The sequence below is a fragment of the Eretmochelys imbricata genome, chromosome 22 (assembly GCF_965152235.1).
Source record: "Eretmochelys imbricata isolate rEreImb1 chromosome 22, rEreImb1.hap1, whole genome shotgun sequence".
Taxonomy (NCBI): domain Eukaryota; kingdom Metazoa; phylum Chordata; order Testudines; family Cheloniidae; genus Eretmochelys; species Eretmochelys imbricata.
Window position 1 is genome coordinate 19,540,874 of NC_135593.1, and position 19,462 is coordinate 19,560,335.

The following is a 19,462-nucleotide window of genomic DNA, read 5'->3' on the forward strand; positions in this document are numbered from 1 at the left end:
AGAAAAAGCATTACAGGTGAAATGCAAATCTGATTCTTAAAACTCCTGGAATTTTACACAAGGAAGCATTTGTTTGTTTGAAATCGTTATTTTAAACTTGACAGCATCACCTTAAATTTCCCTCCAATGCACACGGAGCAAAAATGCTCTTTAGAAAACCCTGCATGTAAGTTCACTATGTTATTATCACACACTTACAGCCTAGAGACTAGCCAAGCGTGGGCCCCATTGTGCAGGGGCTGTACAGACACTCCCTGGCCTAAAGAGCGACAAAAATAGGTATTTCAGCAGGTGCAGGACCAGGGGAACCTGAGACCAGCAAGCGTGCAGGCACTGAGGGTGCTGCTCCTCCCCGAGAGCGCGGCTGGCCTATGCGCTAACAGGCCAGGCTTTGATGAAGCCGTCGATAAAATTATGCTTTTATCTTACAAAGTCTGAAAATCCATAGTCCAAAAAGCAGCACGACAGATCAAAACTTCCGTTCCCACCTCTTGTCATCTCTCCTGCCCCCACTCACTCTGCTGAGGCATGTCCAAGAGATTGGGGAACATGGACAGTTAGATGGAGGCCCAATGAGACCCCTGCCCTGTGGGCTTTTTAAGAACGTCTGAAATCATGCTCTGCAAGCTCAGCTGAAGAGGGAAGCTGTTTCAGATGCTTTCCCACTTCTCTGTAAATGCTATAGACATCCTGATTGTTGGCCTATTATCCAGACACTTGATCATCTCTCCAAAGGAAAGGTGATGGCCCTCTGCAATCTTCAATATTGTACTCATGTCATTGTCAAACCAGCTGACAGGGAATGGGGCTGGGGGGAGGGAGGATAGGTAGCAAAGGTGGAGAAAGCAGCAACTGCTGGAAAATGAGCTCAAGCCACTGGAGGGGGACTAGGGCAGGGTCTGGCAGCCCCTGAAGGCCACCCCCCCTCACTCCAAAATGTGTCTTGCGAACAGCAACCCGAGCTGTCCCGCAGCACTGTTGGTTTTCACGCCTGCTGCCGTGTTTTCTGCACACACAAAGCATGTCCCTTTAAGTCTCTGCACCTTTTATTTCAGATTAGCGGGAACAAAAATGAACAGATGCAACATCTCCCCAAGAGAGCACAGTGTGTGACTTGCTCTGCTGCAGCAGCCATCTTGAAGCAGAAATCGGTGTCCGAAAATGGAGGCCCTCCAAGCTGATGGGCAGGCAGGGTTCCTCAGGAAGGTAATGGGACAGCTGCCTTAACAGCTGCACTGCTGCACACTCCGGGAGAGAGCTCCAAGGCATGGCCCATACAGAATGACAGACACAGCTTTCTCAACCTGCTCCTTATCTCCCCTCAGTTTACAAAGAGCTCCTTGAACCTGGCTAGCATCCACCCTGCAGCAGAGACGGGACTATCGGAGATCACTCCTGGGCTGGCGGGGAGAGAATGCACCTGGCCTTTGCACTGCAGACACAGAACCAACGGTACAGGAGCAGCCCCAAATCATCCCGGGAGACGCCACATCTCTTCAGCGCCGTGCATTTGCATCGGACCGGATGCTCAGCGGATGCAAACTAGCATAGCTCCATCACATCCACATGCATGGACTTTCCACCCACTAAGGATCAGGCCCTCCCTCTCGACACCCAGCATGGTGCATAACTGTGTTCATGCCCCTTTGATTCCCTCACCGGCACTCTGCTCACTGAGCCTTCCCCCAGGATTACTTCTCACATTCCAAATACCTGAGCAACTTTTAACACCTGCCTTTCCCCCTTTAATAAACTCAGCCTGCTACAAAAAAACATTTCCCCGAAAACGTGAAACTTCCTTGCCAAAATCACGCTGGCTCAGGACAGGTGCTCTCCGGAGTAGGATCAATGACTAGGTTCAGGGCATAGGGAATAAAATAGATCAGTACAGTAACTCCGCACTTAAAGTCGTCCTGGTTCTGTTCGTTGCTGATCAATTAGGGAACATGCTCCTTTAAAGTTGTGCAATGCTCCCTTATAACTCATTTGGCAGCCACCTGCTTTGTCCACTGCTTGCAGGAAGAGCAGCCCGTTGCAGCGAGCTGGTGGGGGCTTGGAACCAGGGTGGACCGGCAGCCCCCCATCAGCTCCCCGCACCCCTAAGTTCCCTGTGCAGCAGCCACCCAGCAGGCTACCAACTGCCCCCAGTTCAGCTGTCCCTCCCCCCACTGCCGTGTGCTGCTCCTGCCCTCTGCCTTGGAGCTGCTCCCGGGAGCCTCCTGCTTGCTGTGCGGGGGAGTGGGGAAGAGGGGGGCTAATGTCAGGGTGTTCCCCTCCCCCTACTGCTGCCCCCCGCTAACCCGTCTCCATATAGAGCAGGGAAGGACAGGACAGGGCTCAGGAAGGAGCTGCTGTCTCAACTTCCCGATTTTTTTTAAAGGCAATGTACTTAGAGTCCGGTCAGCGTACTTAAAGGGGCAACGCACATCTCTCTCTCTCTCTCCCCCACACACAGGGTGTGTGTCTCTGTCTGCCAGGCTGTCTCCCCTCCCTCCGTTGGTGCTGCCTTGCGGAGCGTGAGGCTATATTAACAACAATGTGTTAACCCTTGAGGGCTCAGCCAAATGCTAGTTCATTATTGAGCAGTAAGGCATTCCCTGGGAAATATCCCACCCTCTTCCACCCTCTAACTTCACCACCTCAACCAAGTTTCACAATCATCATTGCTGTGTACAATATTAAATTGTTTGCTTAAAACCTATACTCTGTGTGTCTGTGTGTGTGTGTGTGTGTGTGTGTGTGTGTGTGTGTGTGTGTGTGTGTGTGTGTGTGTGTGTGTGTATATTTATAGTTTTTTGTCTGGTGAAAAGAATTTCTCTGGAACCCAACCCCCCTATTTATATTAATTCTTATTGGGAAATTGGATTTGCTTAACATCGTTTCGCTTCAAGTCACATTTTTCAGGAACATAACTACAATGTTAAGCGAGGAGTTACAGTACTGAATTTGCACTTCCAGAGGGAAAACCCCAAGGTTTAAGAGCCTCTCATGTCTCAAATCAACCCAAGAGAGACTCACTGACTCATGTTCTGAACAGAACAGCTGTCTCCCTCCCATACCCCCCCCGCCCCGCCCACTCGGTGTCTCTGTGGAAAGAACCACACCAACATTAACAACAGTTACTTGGGATCCTTACACAAAAGCGTCTACAAACCCCAAGGGACTTTACTAACCATAAATCATGCCAAACCATCTCTGTGATGCCTGCAGCATTATCACCATCTAACAGGTGGGGAAACAGAGACTGGACCAGGGTCACAGAGCAAGCCAGAGGCTGAGCGAAGACAAGCACCCAAGAGTCCTGACCACAAGACAATACTCCTTCATGAGCACACATATGTTCCGTACCGCAGTCTGGGAGCCAACACACAGCCCCGTACTACCTTCTGCCCACTGGCGTGCTCTCATGACTCTCACCCAGTGTTTGTTAAAGGCAGGAAAGAAGGGTGGAGAAATGGCAACCCAAGGGGCTAAACTTCCAAGGAGGATAGAACCGATACAGACTAACACGGCGGTTACTCTGAAACCTGTCATTATGCAAGGCACTGCATTTAGCCGTATGGAGTGGAAATCTATCAACTTAGTCTCTAAGGTGCCACAAGTACTCCTTTTCTTTTTGCGAATACAGACTAACACGGCTGTTACTCTAGAACCAGAGCTGTTTTCTTCACTTGCCACCTGACAAAAGCAGCAGTTCAATCTTTGTGGGGCTGGTGGGTTTGCAGAACCCCAAGCCACACCCATAAATCCCTACATGGGATATTCTCTCTCCATTCTGGTGATCAACACAGTGCCCATCACTGCAGTATCTGGGCACATGGCACATAGAACAGAACCTTCCCCACATATAAGAAGCCTCTAGACCCTTCCCAGCAATGTGGCTTTAAAAGGCCAGTCCCCATCTCTCTTCCGCACACAAGCACATTTTGTTTGGACTCTGATTAACTTTCATTTGACTCCATCCACAGCGACCTGCCTTTAAATGAAAGCTCGCACCAATCTCACTTTAATTGGCCTGACATTTCTCTAAACAAAATTAAAAAAATGAAACAAAACAAAGAACCTTTATAACGTTTAATTGGCTGTGGCGCTTTGTCTACCTATTCAGTCGAGCCTTTTCAAAGGCTGCAGAGGTCTCCGAGAAATGTAAAAGCACATGCATAATAAGGTTATGTGCTATTCAAGTCAGCAAGCAACCTGTCCTGGGATGCAATTACACAAGGCAGTGGGGACGAGGCGACAGTTCAAACTCTGGATAGTTCTGCACATTCACTCTGGATTAATCGTCCACGCTTTGTACCTGCATCTTATTGAAGTATTTTGTTTGAAATGGCTCTTTTCAATTCATCAATCCACAAGAGAAATTAACACATGTGAGGGGAGGGAGGGAAAGACCTTGGTGAAGGGGCAACCAGAGCCAATCTGTTTGTTTCATTTTTGTGACCAATTTCTAATGTTTGAGTCCTGACTGGGAACTGATAAGTGTCGGGTGCAGGGATTTGGGAGTGTCAAGCTAGGGAGGCCAGCCCCAGCTGGAGTCGGGGTGGCTGCGTGGCCCAGGCTGGGGCAGACTCACTCATGCTTATTTTGTTACGAAAATCTTTGTGCAAACAAATACAAATAGGAGACCCTGGGTGCAGTAAGCATCAGGTGCTGACTGGCCCCATTTAAAGCTAGTGGAAATAATCCCCCAACTCCTACCAAACCTGAACATAGCCATTTTCAGCATGCTGGCAGACAGCCTCAACATGTGGGACGGGTTGGGCCTGGACCAGTCAGAGGGTCTAAAACCTCTGTTCAGCCCCTGCCAGTCCCCAAATATGCCACCATGAGGGTCTGATCCTATGAACCCTTATGAACAGGAGTAACTTTACTCACTTGAGTAGTCCCATTGAAGTAAATGAGACATGCACAGATCTACTCACATGTATTTTCTGAATTGAGGCTTTATAACCAACCAGCTGGGGGAAGATGCATCTTAAATAATAAAATCACAAAGAAACATATCCTGAAGTCCTCACTCGGGCAAAGCTCCCACTGACTCCACTAAGAGCTGTGTAAGAGGAAAGTATGGGCCATTAAGGGTGAGCCTGTCCAGAGTGCCTTTCTCCCAATGGATCTCAAAGCCCTTTACTTGTGTTAATTAGCTTACCAAAGCCAGGAAGGGTTCAGCACTGGAATGGAAGAGGACAGCAATGCTACACTCTTTAAAAGCAGGAAGCACCAACCTGTGAAATTTGGTGAATAAATAGCTCAAAGAGCTCACTGCAGCCCTGAGTGATACTGTTTCACAGCCTGGTAATAAAGCCCTGAACATCTGACGCCCTGTAACGGAGCCATGACATGATCTTAACTCGAGTGACATGAATGAACCGCCGCAGTAATGAGCACAGTTGGGATAGTCTGCTGCTTCTTTCAGATTTAAGCTCTTGCAACAACCGAACTAAATAAAAAGGAGCTGGAGATTATCTATTCCACTGATTGCAGCGAGAGAGGAATCCAATACTGCGCGCAGTGTGAACAAGGTGTCTAACACCACTAACAGGCCCATACGCAGGGAGTTAGCAAAGCTATTTCCCTTCCTCTTTTCCCCTCGGATGATGTAGATTGATTGCCCGGTTTTATTAAGGACAAAGTGTTTTTTGATAGGGTAAGGGAAGCAGCTCCCCGGGGGATAGGAATCAATCCCTCTTTCAGCTCTCTCTGCATCGATTGCCAGGAATTCGCGTGCTGGCCTGCAGAGGTGGGAAGGGCTTTGCGTGCGATAAAGTATCTCCAAATATAAAAGGAGGGAGCTATCAGATGGCACTGCACTGAGCTGGCTGAGACACACCGCTCCAGCGAGGAGAGCTTGGGCCGCAGCCAGCACGCAGGGGCTGAGCTACGCAGCACCAGGTAGCAATACATAGGATTGAAAATGACCATGAGTCGTCTTTAGTACCCAGGTGTTTTGGAACTTTACCCTCCACCTGGCCCCGGGGATTTGATTTAAGACCTAGCTGGGGCATGAGGCAGTCGGGGAGAGACAGGCCCAGAGACCCAGGGGACATAAACCCACCTAGACACTGCATTTGTTACTCCCCTCTGCTTGCCAACATCTGCAGCACACAAGGTGCTGTACAGACAGGAGACAAGGCACCCCCTGCCCTGGAGGGCTTAAAATCTAAGCAAATTTGACCCCCAAAACCAGACGGTGAGATGCAATCCTGGCAGCCCGTAAAGGGTCCCATTCACCCCCGCAGAACACCACTGATTCCCTCACCAAGGGCAACTGTCCCAATGAATTTACACTCTGCAGCATAATCACTCCCATGATGTCCCTGGGATCTCTCTGTACCAACCATTCAGCTCTCTGGGTGCCCCTGCTCGGGGGAGGCGGGGGGGGGAAGTTCCCCCTGGGGAGAGCTGATCAAACACATTTGAAATTTCGATGACTTTCTTTGGCAAAATTTCCCACAACTGGAAGAGTTTTCTGTGAAAATCGAATAACCTGACAGACAATCTCCAAGGCCAGCGTACATGCAATGTCCTACAGGGAAGCAGCAGGAGCCATAGTCTGTGCATTCCATGGAGACCCTCTAGCCGGTTCCCCCAGCTCACTAGGTTTTACCACACACACCTCTCCAACGCTTGGTGTCTTTGTTCTCTCTCTCTGGCATTTCTAGGGACTCTGCATTCCAATTTCCTGAGCTCACTGGCACCCCAGCTTTCCTGGCACCCCAGTCGCATCCCAACCCCCAGCACGCCATGTGGCTCCACAAGTAACTGACCCTGTCTCTTCCCCACCGTGCTGCTGTCCTTTCCCCACAAACGCACATTTGCTCTCTCCCTCCAAACACTGCAGGCCACCCAGAGTAGGGGGCATGTCGAACACTGAGTCTGTTCCCTGCTTCCTCTCTTCTTTCCTCTCTGCATCCCATTTGCTGGGTGACTTCTCCCCTCTGCCCCCAGCTGGTTCTCCCCTGCTCCCCCCACCTCGGACTCGCTGTGAAATGGCTGAGCTACTTACTCTTGACAGTGAGGAACATGGACTTGCTGATATCCGTCCCCACACCGTTGCTGGCCTGGCAAAGGTAATAGCCAATGTCCTCCTCCAGCACATGACGAATAAGCAGCGAGCTGTTGGGAAGGATTTGAATGCGGCCCGTGAGGGGCACAGGATGGTACTGCTGGGGGTTCCCGCTTCCTAGGAGGAGACACAAAGAAACAATCCTGAGAGGACACAGCTAAGGCAGAGGTGGTTTAGGGGCGCCTGAGGCTGCTATTGTCTGTTGCTTTTAAATGTCCCCCAGATTCCTAACGCCTCCCTCTCAGCCTGCCCTGACCTCCCTCTACCCAGAGGAGTTCAAGAGAAAAGACAGCCGCCATTCCTGGGAGAGTCCCATAGAAAGCGTGAGCTCCTGGCTGGGTCTGCACACTCAGCTGCCTGCCGCGCACAGGGCTCAGAACCCGGCTCGCACCAGCGTCCAAATGGCAAGCAGATAAAAGATGTAGGTCATCAGCAAAAGTGGCACCAGACTGGCTTCACCTCCCTCCACAACACAGAAGAAGGGGAAAATAGCCATGCCTGCTGGGGAGAGGGAGAGACTTAAATGTGTCAAGCTTCACAATGGCACCCCCAGAACGGCACCCAAGCGCCAGCACGTCAGCAGCAGCTGCGGTAGAGGAGTGAACTTCCGGGCCGGACAGGCTGAAAAGCCCCAGGCCAGGTCTGGTTACAAGACGCTGACCTGCGCTGGGATTTTACAAACAGCAGAGCTCTCTCCCATGCGCCCTTGCGGATGGGCCCAGAGGGCGGAGCAGCATCTGGAGCATGCTGTGCCAGAGAGAAGGAGGGGCTGCAGCCCATGAGGGCCAGTGGAGAAGAGGTTTGCTATCTCCTTTCTAAAATGCCTGGCCAGTCTCCTCAGCTCTCCTCTGGAACGGGCTCAGAGGCTGGTGCAAGGAGGAACACACACATGCAGTCACTAGCAGTGCGGGTGGGATCCGAGTGAGCTATAATCCCAGCGGAGCAATATCACATACTGTCTAGCACCGCCTTGCTAAGGCAACTACCAGATCGTGACTAGCGTGGAGGAGAGCCCCTGTAAGGGAGAGGGGCGGCTACGGCTGCCATGTACCTTTTCACCCCTCAAGCACGTCCTTCGCCCAGGCAGAGCAGCTGCCACGAACGGGCCATTCCCTGAGCCAGCCGTCACATGCGTGAGACATGGTCGCTCACACCTACCTTTTGCATGCTTCCACATGACCTTGGGAGGGGGATACCCATCCACAGAGCAGTTCAACACCCCCGCTTTGCCATAGATGCCATCCTGGTTGTTGGGCTGGACCACGAAACGAGGCGGCACTGGGGAAAGTTAAAGAACAGCACGGTCACCATGGCTCTTGGCGGGCTCATCCCGCTGATTCAGTGGCACAGGCCTCCTGCCCGCACTGCTGCAGTCTCACCAGTGCGGTCCCGGTCCCGCTGCCTCATTTCCAACCCCACCTGCAGCGCTCTCTTCTCTCCCATCCACGCCTCTGAACGTCTCTCCTCCTGCCAAGCTCTACCTCTGTCTCGCTCACCCCCAAAGAGGGCACAGGCTGCTTTGGATTGCAAGCGCCCAAACCACAGAGAGGACGCCGGTCTTGGCTCAGAGGACAGGACGACGAGCGCCCAGCCACGCCCGCCCCCCTGGGGCGGCCCAGGCTCTCACCTCGCACGATCAGCTGCCGCTCGCGGCTGACGGTGGCGGCAGCGTTGCTGGCGATGCACGTGTAGTTGCCGTTGTGCTTGAGGGAGACGCTGGAGATCTGCAGGGAGCTCATGAACTCTTTGCTCTCGATAGTGACCCCCGAGCCAGAGATGATCACCTGCCCATCCTTCCGCCAAGTGATGCGGATGGGCATGTCCCCCGAGGAGACCACGCAGGGGATGTAGAGGAGCTGGCCAATCGAGGCCGGTGGGAACTCAAAGGGCTGGATCAGGGGAGGGACTGGCAAGGCAAGGAGCAAAACAGTGAGGAGCCTGGTTTGGAAGAAGGACCCAGAATCATTTAAAAATTAAGCCTGAAGTCACTGGGGCAAATTCAGCCCTGGGGGGTGTAGACCCAACTCCTATGGCTTCCAAGGAGCTGCTGCGCCCACTCACACTGTGGGGAACTGAACCCAGCACCCTCCCTGTGGCCACACAGCGTTCCCTGTGGCCCCACTGACAGTGGGTGCTATCAGCACCATTCTGCTGACCCAGCGTGTCACACCAGGGCAATTTAACATGCCTTTAAGGGGGCACCTGGCCACAAGTTGAGTGGCTTTGTGCAATGAGTGATGTTGGGTCTCATGGCGACATCTGTGACACAAATCTACGGTCACATCAGCCAAGATGGCCCTCACTGCTGGAAACACGGAGGTTTTTATTCCAACACTTAACGCTCTCAGCAGAGCCCTCTGTGGTGCTCTGGGAGCAGATAAGGGCCGGAGAACCTCTTTCCAATGGGACTAGGCTGCTCCATTAGCTCAGCTGCAGAGGAATGACTCAAGAAGCTGGAGCCATGGAGCCAGCAGTGCCTGTTTTCCATAATTAATGAATAATTAATTGTGTATGCTCTGCAGTCTATTGCAGAGGGGAGGAGGGCTTGGGTATCCGTGCACTGCTCTCTCCCAACACACCTCACAGGCCTCTTTAAACACCAACAAAACAACACAGCCCCAGCAAGAATTCGGCAGAAGAACCTCCCATGTTCTAACTCTCCTTGACAACAGCCGGCTCTTGAAGGGTTTTCTATATTCTGCATTAACTTCTTGATGTTGGGACAACTACAAATTCTTCTCTCTCTGGAGCGCCCGTGTGTTCAGCAAGAGCACACCCTAGGTACGGCAGCTCAGGAAAGCTCACAAGTGCACGAGTCCTTTTACTCCACAGACCTGGGTTTCAGAGCCTGGTAATTCACAAGTGGAGTAAGTGCATGTGTGGGTCTCACCCCAGACTCTTAGTCATTTTAGCACAGTGGTGCCAGAGCCCCGGGTTGGAATGAACTGGGCCGGGGAGTGCAGTTCAGGCCTGAAGCGACGCAGCAGGGCTGGGAGAGTCACTGAACTGGGTCACACGGCAGTGTTCAGGGTTTCCTTCACAGAGAAAGCTTGTCTAAGTGTAAGCCCAGTCCAGACTTGGCTCTGAGTATCGCTATTTAAATCACGAGCACCAAATCCACACAAAACTAGGTTAAAAGGAGATAGAGGTTTCGTCTGCTGCCTGGAATAGTGAGCACAGCTGTTAGAGTGGATCCCAGGGGGAAGGATGCTCTGACAGTGCTGTCAGAGGAGACAAAGAGACCACTAAGGAGAAGAGGTCCCAATGGTGACAGCTGATGGCTTCCGTAGCTGTAAGAAACAGGATGGGTTCAGGGCTCCATGTCTCCCAGAAACTGCAAGAACTTGGATGAGCAACAAGGCTGGGCCACGAAAGAGACAGGGATTCTAAACTAAATAGCACTAATGAAATCTGAGCAGGATTTTGGGGCTGGAATGTAAAACTGTTGGAGCCTAAAACTGACACTCCATGGAGAGCGTGGAGATCATTGCACTCCAAGAGACTACAGCCAAAACAGATTTTAATGTAACTGCTGACACAGAATGGGGAGGACACGAGGGTGGGGAATTTCCATCACTCCAAGTGGAAGGACTCTCTCATGCTCACCTCCTCTGGATCACAAGAAGCTGCTGACCTCAGGGGGGCACTAAGACATTGTCACTTGGGCGGAGACAAGCTGAGCTGAACCCACTGCTTTTCATTTTCCAATTGTTTCCCAAGGTTGTCTTGTCTCTCTTCTTTTCTAGTATGCCCCTAATTAGCACAATACAGGGCCCATTCACTCACCCCTGGACTGGGCTGCATGCAGAGGGTCCATCTCCTCAGCCCTTGCCCTGAGGTGAGAGGGTTACATTTGTAATCAGGACTTTGGATCAGCGCCCCTTTGGCTCCCTCTCCACTAAAGCGGGGATCAAGCCCCCCAGCTCAGGGAGACAGACTTGCAGTAGCCGGGCTCCAGTTAGCGAGCTGAAAATAGCAGTGTGGACGTTCTGGCTTGGGCTGGAGCTCGGGTTCTGACGCCTACAGTGTCCATCTCAGCCCAAGCCAGAACGTCCACACTGCTATTTTCCGCTCGCTAACTGGAGCCCTGCCAGCGCAAGTCTGTCTGCCCGAGGTGGGAGGCTCATTCCCAGCTACAGTGTAGACACACCCTTAGTTTCAGCCCAGTCTAGGCAGCACTACTGACAGAACCGGATCCTGGGGCGATGAGCCCTGGTCCCACACCCTCAGCTTGGCCTGGAGGTCAGTACGAGGTGACGCTGTAGGAACATGAGTAACGCAGCCGTCCCCCAAACCATTACTGCTCCCCACTCCACTGCATGCCCCCTAGTCATACCACTGCAGGGAGCAGCCAGAGAAAGCAGCTCAAAGTCCTTCCTGTCCCAAGCAATTCCCCATTCATGCCGCTCCTGGGGAGAGCTCTGTGCTGAGCACACCCACAGCATCAGCTCAAAAGTGACTAGCCCCCAAAGAGGGAAAAGCAGCTGGAGACTTAAAAACAGGACTAAGATTTAAAAAAAACTAGCATAACACACTAGGCAAGGTGCAAGGGGTGCTGTAAAGCTTGTATCATCACTTGCTTCGGAAGACTTGCATAACTCACTTGTGGCACGTAATGTGGTCACCCGGCAACTGTGGCAATAAAAGCTTTTCAGCATTCCATGCCATCGCATAGTCTCTATGTACATACCATTATATTTATTTACTCCGGTCTTTGGAGCAGCTCGGATTGTATTCCAGGGCATTTTCAATTTTTTTCCATGGGTCTTTTATCTGATGGCCAATAAATATATAAATAAATAAACGACATCTAAATTCTGGTATAAATTCTAACCAGCCATGCTGCAGATGAAATAAACCTGTCTCCCTTCCAATCGGAATGGCCCTGTCAGTCAGACCAGAGAACATTTAAATCAGCTCAACTTTCTACAACTGCCACCAACTGCTGATCAAGACAGTAAATCCAGGCTCAGAAGGGTTTGCATATCAATGGGAGCCCAGAATATGCGGGACTGCAGCTCATCTTCAGCAGACTTACATTCTCGAATGGCACCTTCTCGAGATTGAGAAGAGTTGAATTATGTTATGTTTCATGTGCACACACCCACGTAGGCCCGCTCTCGCTCTCTCACACACACACACATTGAAATAAAGAAAAATTGCACTGCTCACGAACAAAAACGTAACACTGCCTCATGCAGCTGGAGAAGGGAGAGGTGGGAAAGGCCTATGGGCCAACGAAGGGCTGTCCCCGCTGAAATTTTTTCCTAGTGCTTTGGCCAACATAGTTCTCAAAGTGTCTCAGGGGAGGAGACTCCTGCTGCCTGCCGTTGCAGGCTGAGTTCTTTTGCTGGGAGGCTCCGTTCCTCGATGCAGCCACATGTTGGAGAGACACCCAGGGCATTCTCCGCTGCAGTCTCCAGGTACTCCCTGTATGCCCACCCCTTTCGCACCAAAACTCCATGCCAGTTTTTGGACATTTTGTCCCGAGCTTTAGCACCTGCACTAGACTATGCAGGTGTATAGGACATTGTTGAGATTGTTATCCCTGAGTGAAGAAGGAGAGATTTAGGGTTTGGTGCAAACTCAGGATTTCACATGGTTTTCTCAGAAAGCATGATGGTTTCAGTCCAAGTTCGGCTTTGTTTACTGTAAACCTCTACTGACAATCCACAAGGGTCAGCTCTCCCCACAGGAGCCCAATGAGTTTTGTAAAACTCAAACCAGCAATAAAATCTCAGATGAACTGTAGTATGACGTGTAAGGTACAGAAGGGATTCGTGACAAGAAGAAGAAGAAATGCAAATGTCCTCTCCCTCTTCCCAGCTCTCCTACTACTCATTTCACACAAACATCAAGGGCTCCCAAACATAGGGACAACAGGTGTCTTATTGCCACACTCCCAAACTGTCCACCCTGAGCCTACCGCACAAGGAACTCACCCAAGGTATCCTCACTTGGAATCCCCCTGAACTCTGCGTGACCAGTTGCCAGGATGCCTGGCCACCCATTAACTTTAGTGCACTAGCAAGTGCTGCTAAATGCACTGTGTCCTCTTGAGAGCTTGTGTTCATAGAATATCAGGGTTGGAAGGGACCTCAGGAGATCATCTAGTCCAACCCCCTGCTCAAAGCAGGACCAATCCCCAATTTTTGCCCCAGATCCCTAAATGGCCCCCTCAAGGATTGAACTCACACCCCTGGGTTTAGCAGACCAATGCTCAAATCAGGGATGGTGGCTTCCAAAATAAAAAAGCTCCTGCCAACAAAGATACCCAGCGCAGTTACCAACCCTGTAGGGCTCCCGATGACAGAGAAGGCCTTTCTGAAGATCTCTGATGCATGCCATCTACAGAACACAGCTTCCTCCATGTTCCTTTTGCAAAGCCTTGGAGGAGAGTACGAGCTAATCAAGTGGCAGAATTCATAATCAGCATGGATGCATGCTCCTGCTAACCCAATTCCAAATGAGGCTATGAAGGATGGGGCATCAGAACAAAACCCACTGCAGAACTCAAGGGCATTCCAGAAATACTCGGCTCCGTGAGACGGAGAGAAAACTGCCCTTCTTCTCCCCTGCTGTGGCTGTGTTTGTCGAAATGATTTACTGCACCCACCGAGCTGGCGACAGGCTGAGGAGCCCCGACAACCCTGAGGATGGAAGATACTGTAGCATCACACGCTCATAACACAATCTCAGCAAGTCACTGGAATGGAATGCATCAGATTCAATTCATTAGGACTGATAGCTCCCTGAATGGGGCTGAATAATTGATGGGCTGTAGAAGCTTTTAAGATGTTCTGTCCGCTCGGAAGACTGAGTGTATTATTTTTTTAAAAGCTAACACACACAGCAAAACCTCAATGAAGGTGATCTGAGCAAAGGTTAGATGTTTTAATACTTTGTGTTTACACTGTAAATTCTTGCTCCATTGCCCGTAATGGGAAATGGATACACTATGGAGAGGGGCAGCAGAGGGAGCGGCAGGTCCAGGCAGTTACTCAGCAGTAACGGAACTAATTCACTGGGGCTTCAGCAGCTAACCCAGAGCAATGGGAATTGATCGTGGACCCATGTAACGTTTGCAATGCAAGGCCACCGTCTGGCCAAAGAGCCCAGGGTGTGTCCAATGGAGCGAGACGCGTCCCTGCTTGGCTTATCCATCTTCATCCCACAGCAGCAACTTGCTCACAATTATTCGAGCGCAACCTCTGCTCTGCCTGGGCCCGCAAATGTGCGACCCGTGGTAAAGTTGTTGTCCACGTGCAACTGAGCACTGGGAGCTATTGGTGCCCCGGGGCTGTGGGTGGGAGGCAGACTAGTCAGTGCAGCCGAAACGCCCAGAAGAGCATGGAAGGGGAGAGGTGCCTCATGCAGCACCGGTCAAGATTGCCTGGGACAGGCAATTGGCAAAGGTTTCTGCAACAAACATCTTGCAGGCAGGAGAACGGGGATTTTCCAGCAGCGTTCCTGACGGTTACCCTTTCTCCCCTCCCCACAGCTGGGCTCCCCCAGACCAAACGAGGCTGAGGTGACTGTGCTCTTCAGTTACGACTCACCTACGTCCCTCTTGGTAAAACCCAGGCATGGTGGGATAGCTCTGACTTTGGTGTGCGTGCGTGACAGAGAGAGAGAAAATGCCAAAAGGACAATGCTGAAATCAGCCAGCTGGGCTGCTGAAAGTCCCTGAAAGTCCCCTGCAACTAACACATGAGAGACTCCAAGAACTGGCAGGACACCAGGGTAGGAGAGCGAGTCCCCTGCTAAAGCTAGGGGCCGCTTTAGCACGCCCATCCTCCTACCTTTCACGGTAACATGGACGCTCTGGCTGATAGAGAGCTGCGGCTGGATCAGGACGCTGCAGAGATACTCCCCTTCATCCATGCCCTTCTGCACATCCATCAGCTTAAGGGTCCCGTTCTCAAAGACCACCTGGCGGTGGTTATCTGGCAGCAGCAAGGCATCCTTGTACCACTTGATGGAATAGTATGGATACCCGATCACCCTGCAGTTGATGAAGGTATCCCTACCCGCCACTGCTGTTATATTCTTCATGGCTCGGATACTCGGGGGACCTACATTGTGGGAAGGAGGAAAGAGGCAGGCTAGGTTAATTCCGAAGAGCAATTTGTTTGCACACAGATCTGTTGCTATTTCAGAGCACATTTCATAGGCAAGATAAAGACTTAGGGTTTGCTCACATTTGGGAGGGGGGAGGCAACAGCTCAAATATGGGTGAGCTCCCCACATCCTGCACGCACTCAGAAATTGCAGAGCCAGCTTTTGACAAACTTTGGCCTCAGAGTCACTTGTGCACAAAGGGTGGGATATTCCAAAACGCCACCGCAGCGCAGGAGAACGTGCCCCCACTGAAAGTCGCTGGGCCGTGTGCTCCAGAACCACTTAGGTGCTTTTTAAAATCACAGCCAAATTGTGTGGGTGTCACTTCCACGCTCAGCTGTGAAAGTTCCGTCCACGGGGCACTCTCTGCATACCTCCGAAAGCACCCCGGGTAATGCTAGGGACAGCGCGGCTTTGCTGACGAGGCTGTATGTTTCTGTGCTGCTTCCCTAAGCTCCATTCAGCTTCTAACACACTCACAGCTGCCCTGCATGTCTCTTTAAAAAAGAACATGCCAGGTGCAGGACCTCACACAGCCAATCTCAACTGCAAACTATTTTACCTCCACTTTAAAATCAGCCTGCCTGAGCCTCCAGCAAGGGATCCATGTTTTGCTGAAAAGGCACTGTTTAGCAGTTTCTCTCTGGCTTTCAGGCTGGTTTATGGATCAGGAGAACACAACACTTGAGTATTTCAACACCATGTGTCTTAGATCAACAATCATATTGTTCTCCTGGTTGTCTGCTGTTGCCTAAATGAAACAGCAAACTAATACTCCACCTACAGTGTAAAGATCAACTATATCTTGGATCCCAGCCTGAGGCGAACCGCAGAACTCCGAGTTAATCAGGTATGCAGGACACTCTTACTGAAGATGCATTTCCTTGGCATGTAAAACAAACGCATTCAAAAGCAGTTTGCTGCTTTCACTTTTTAATGCTTTTCCTATCTCTCCTACCCACTCTCTCCAAAAGTTACTGAGAAGGGATTTCACAATTGGGGGAGTTTTTTCTGGAATCTCTGAAAATAAGATGAAATTGGGCCTTGAGGGAGGCAGAAGTGGGGGAAGGTGCTTTGGTGATGTTTTCAGCTGCCTCATGTTCTGTAAAGCCACCACTTCTAATGCTCCAAAGCAGTTGGGAAATAATATAAAAAATGGATTTAAAAACGCTCTTTCTGCCAGCCCTCACTCTGGGGTGTCGATGGGATACAACTTCAAAAACAGAGAGTCCATCAGAAAAGAAAACATCCAGCAAAGAAAAAAGCATCTTATAAGAAGCATCAGCCACAAAGTTCTCCCCTGAGCACTGAAGGGGAAAAGGGCTGCACACCCCCAGACAGTTCTGGGAGTGTAGTGGAAACAGTCCAGGCAAACCTAGAGCTACCAACCCTTCCTGCCTCTATCTTGAATCAAATTCAGCACTGGTAGCTTCAGACCCAGCTAACTCACATAAGGCAGCCATTACTCAAGAACACACACCCATGCATTATACTGGCCGTGGAACACTGGCTTCTTACCAGCAGAAAAGAAAGGGTGTGGGTGGGTGTGTAAAAGTGGGAGTAAATTTGACAGAGGACTTGGAAAAGTTTAAAAACTTGCTCCTGATGAACAGCCCCTTGGCCCTGTCAGAGAGATGTGCATGTACCCAGACTAAGGAACCCTGCATTCTAATCTAGGGATCTGTCGTTAAAGAACAAAAAAAAGTTCAACAACAAACTTTGCTAGTGGTTCCCATTGCTAAGCGATGAACTTGCTCCAGATTTAGTGATCAATGGCAGCCAAAGCCCAGCTTCACTGGACTTCCAGACAAACACCATCGCAAACCGGAGACACAGATGAACACGGCCATTCAAACTTGCTTCTGGTAGATAAAATAACGTTATTTTTGGCTTTGTCTAGTTCATACCTATACAATCGGAAGCTTTAACTGTTAACGGTCACCGGCTAATACTGTACCTTGTGTCTTAGAATTTTGCCCACCAGAAGTCCCTGTAATGCAAAGAACAGCATGCTCCAACCATAACAAGAGGAATGATTAACAGCACAATGGATTTTAGCAGACAAAGAAAATACAGCTATGACAAATCAAAGAGAAAATTCAGCTCATTTGTCATGATTTAACAAATTGGCTCACCATCGGGTTTAATCACACTCCAATGCCTAGGGGCAGTTAGTGCTGGGAAGGAAGGACAGAGTCAGAGTTATGAGGTGGACAGGTCAGAGGTGAGGCAGGGCCCCAAGGCACTGTGCAGTTAAAACAAGTAGGGAAAAGTTAGGCTGAGGCCTTGCAGGGCACATTCCCGCTGCCCATCACAACTGCTCACCCTCTGGGATCAGCTGGAGCCACTCTCTGGGGGAACAGACATATTTACCAGCTGCACTTTGATCAACAGGAGGAGAGCAGAGTGGGTGCGTGCACTAGCTCTCATCTCCAGGGAGCTGGACTCCAAATCCTCCCAGGGCTGTAGTGGGAATTAAATTGGCGGCTCCTCCCAAAGGCAACGGTTGGTGAAGTTGGCAATATCTGCTCAGAAACCAATGACTGGTGTTGCTGGGGGTGCTGCAGAGGACACTGCAGGTTAGGCCCAAGATGCATTAGGTTTAGAAGGGAGGAGAAGAGGGATTTCTCCCCACTGCCCAGATTGAAATAGTAGGAGGTGGAGCAGATCAGGGCTGAGTTACACTGGCAAAGCTGGGGCCGTGGGGCAGGCCTGGAATGGGGGGTGCTGCAGGTCAGAACTGCTGTGCATTGGCAGGGCGGGGCATATGATGCTTATAGTCTTCCTAACTTCTGGCAGCAAAATCCTTCACTCTGATGAGCGTTAGCTTCTCCCACAACATTTGCAGAAAAAGAAATGGAAGGGACATGCAGCTTTAAGGTGGAAATTGCAATGAACTTCGCTGGCATGTGACAACCACCAGCTTTGGGGGGATCTGGATCTGCTGTTTGCCCCAGTGTAGCCCTGGAACATAACCCCTAAGGAGCAGGGAACCACATGGCACTGAGATGCAGGGGCTTTCCTCAGTCAGCACCTCTGCAGCACGGTGACCCTGACAACTCCCAAGGAATAGTGCGGAGCCACTCTCTGAGAGCTGGATCACGAGACATGGCTCTGCTTTACAAACTGAGATGTTTGCCTCAATATGCTACAAAATGTTTCGAATGGGACAGCCGGCCACCTCGGGATGGCTAGCCAGTGCCAGACCGGGGCCCATCCAGCCCAGTCTCCTGTCTCCAACAGCAGCCAGCACCAGATACTTCAGAGGAGGGTGCAACCCATTCCCCACTGCTGAAGCTTGGCTTCGGGAGAGCAGCATGGGGGTTCACCACACTCCTCATGGATTTTAATCCTCTAACATAGCTGTAGATGTCCACAATAGCCACATAAACACCCGATTCTTCTGGGATTCCTGCTAAGATTTTGGCCTCAATATAATCTTGTGGCAACGAGTTCCGTAGGCTCCCCACGTCCTGCCTCACTTGATGAACCACAGGGAAGGTTTGTTCGATCAAGTGCATGCTGATGATTTGAAGCAACTTTAAAAGTACAGCAAGGGCAGTGGGGGAGCTGGGTGGAACGGCACAAAAGAAGAGAGATTCTACCAAAAAACAGAACAGAACAAAGCCCAGTATGAGTCCTATGCTGATATTTAAAAGTAGACAGGCACCTCTTACGTTTATTCGCGCTTGGTATTCGGCGCTGCCCACCGAGTTCCGTGCGGCGCACCGGTACACCCCTCCGTCCTTGATCTGCGGGCTGGTCACGTTCACGTGGCTCACGGTGGTGCCGTCTGACATGGTGTACTGATTGGTGCGGCGCCCGCTGTCCCTCTGGATGGGCTCATCGTCCAGGGCCCAGGTGACGGTGGGTGGGGGAGCGCCTTTGGCAGCACACATCAGGGAGAACTGCTCGCCCGGGTTGACCACTTTCTCGCTGAAGGAGGAGACGATCCGGGGGGTCCCATCTAGGAGAGACACCCGGTGAGGGGCATGTTAGGGCTTCAGGCGGGGGCCCTCGCAAGCAGCTGCATTTAGGCACAAGCTTGACGGCGGGTTTTAAACACGAAGACTGTCAGTTCTCTGGGGGCAGGGGCATCCTGTTCTGTTTGTCCAGCGCCCAGCACAATGGGTTTCTGGTCCAGGGCTGTGGCTCCTAGTGCTTCCGCGACACAGATAAACAACAACAACGTACCTGACACGCCATGCTTCCTGGCCAGGGCCCCACCATGCCCAGCCTGCATGCCCCAGGGAGGAGGGCTGCGGCTTTCAG

The 19,462-nt window shown here is 51.1% G+C and overlaps 1 protein-coding gene across 1 annotated transcript in view; it reads right to left on the minus strand.

Moving 5' to 3' along the window:
- The window catches only part of DSCAML1 (DS cell adhesion molecule like 1), a 366,671-nt gene that overhangs the window by 162,579 nt on the left and 184,630 nt on the right, over nucleotides 1-19,462 (minus strand). Inside the window, exons 7-11 of the mRNA XM_077839967.1 lie at nucleotides 18,861-19,157; nucleotides 14,872-15,144; nucleotides 8,697-8,975; nucleotides 8,228-8,347; nucleotides 7,010-7,186 (exon numbers count right to left, since the gene is read on the minus strand). Coding sequence (XP_077696093.1) covers nucleotides 7,010-7,186; nucleotides 8,228-8,347; nucleotides 8,697-8,975; nucleotides 14,872-15,144; nucleotides 18,861-19,157 — 1,146 coding nt within the window. The remainder of the gene's footprint in view (nucleotides 1-7,009; nucleotides 7,187-8,227; nucleotides 8,348-8,696; nucleotides 8,976-14,871; nucleotides 15,145-18,860; nucleotides 19,158-19,462) is intronic.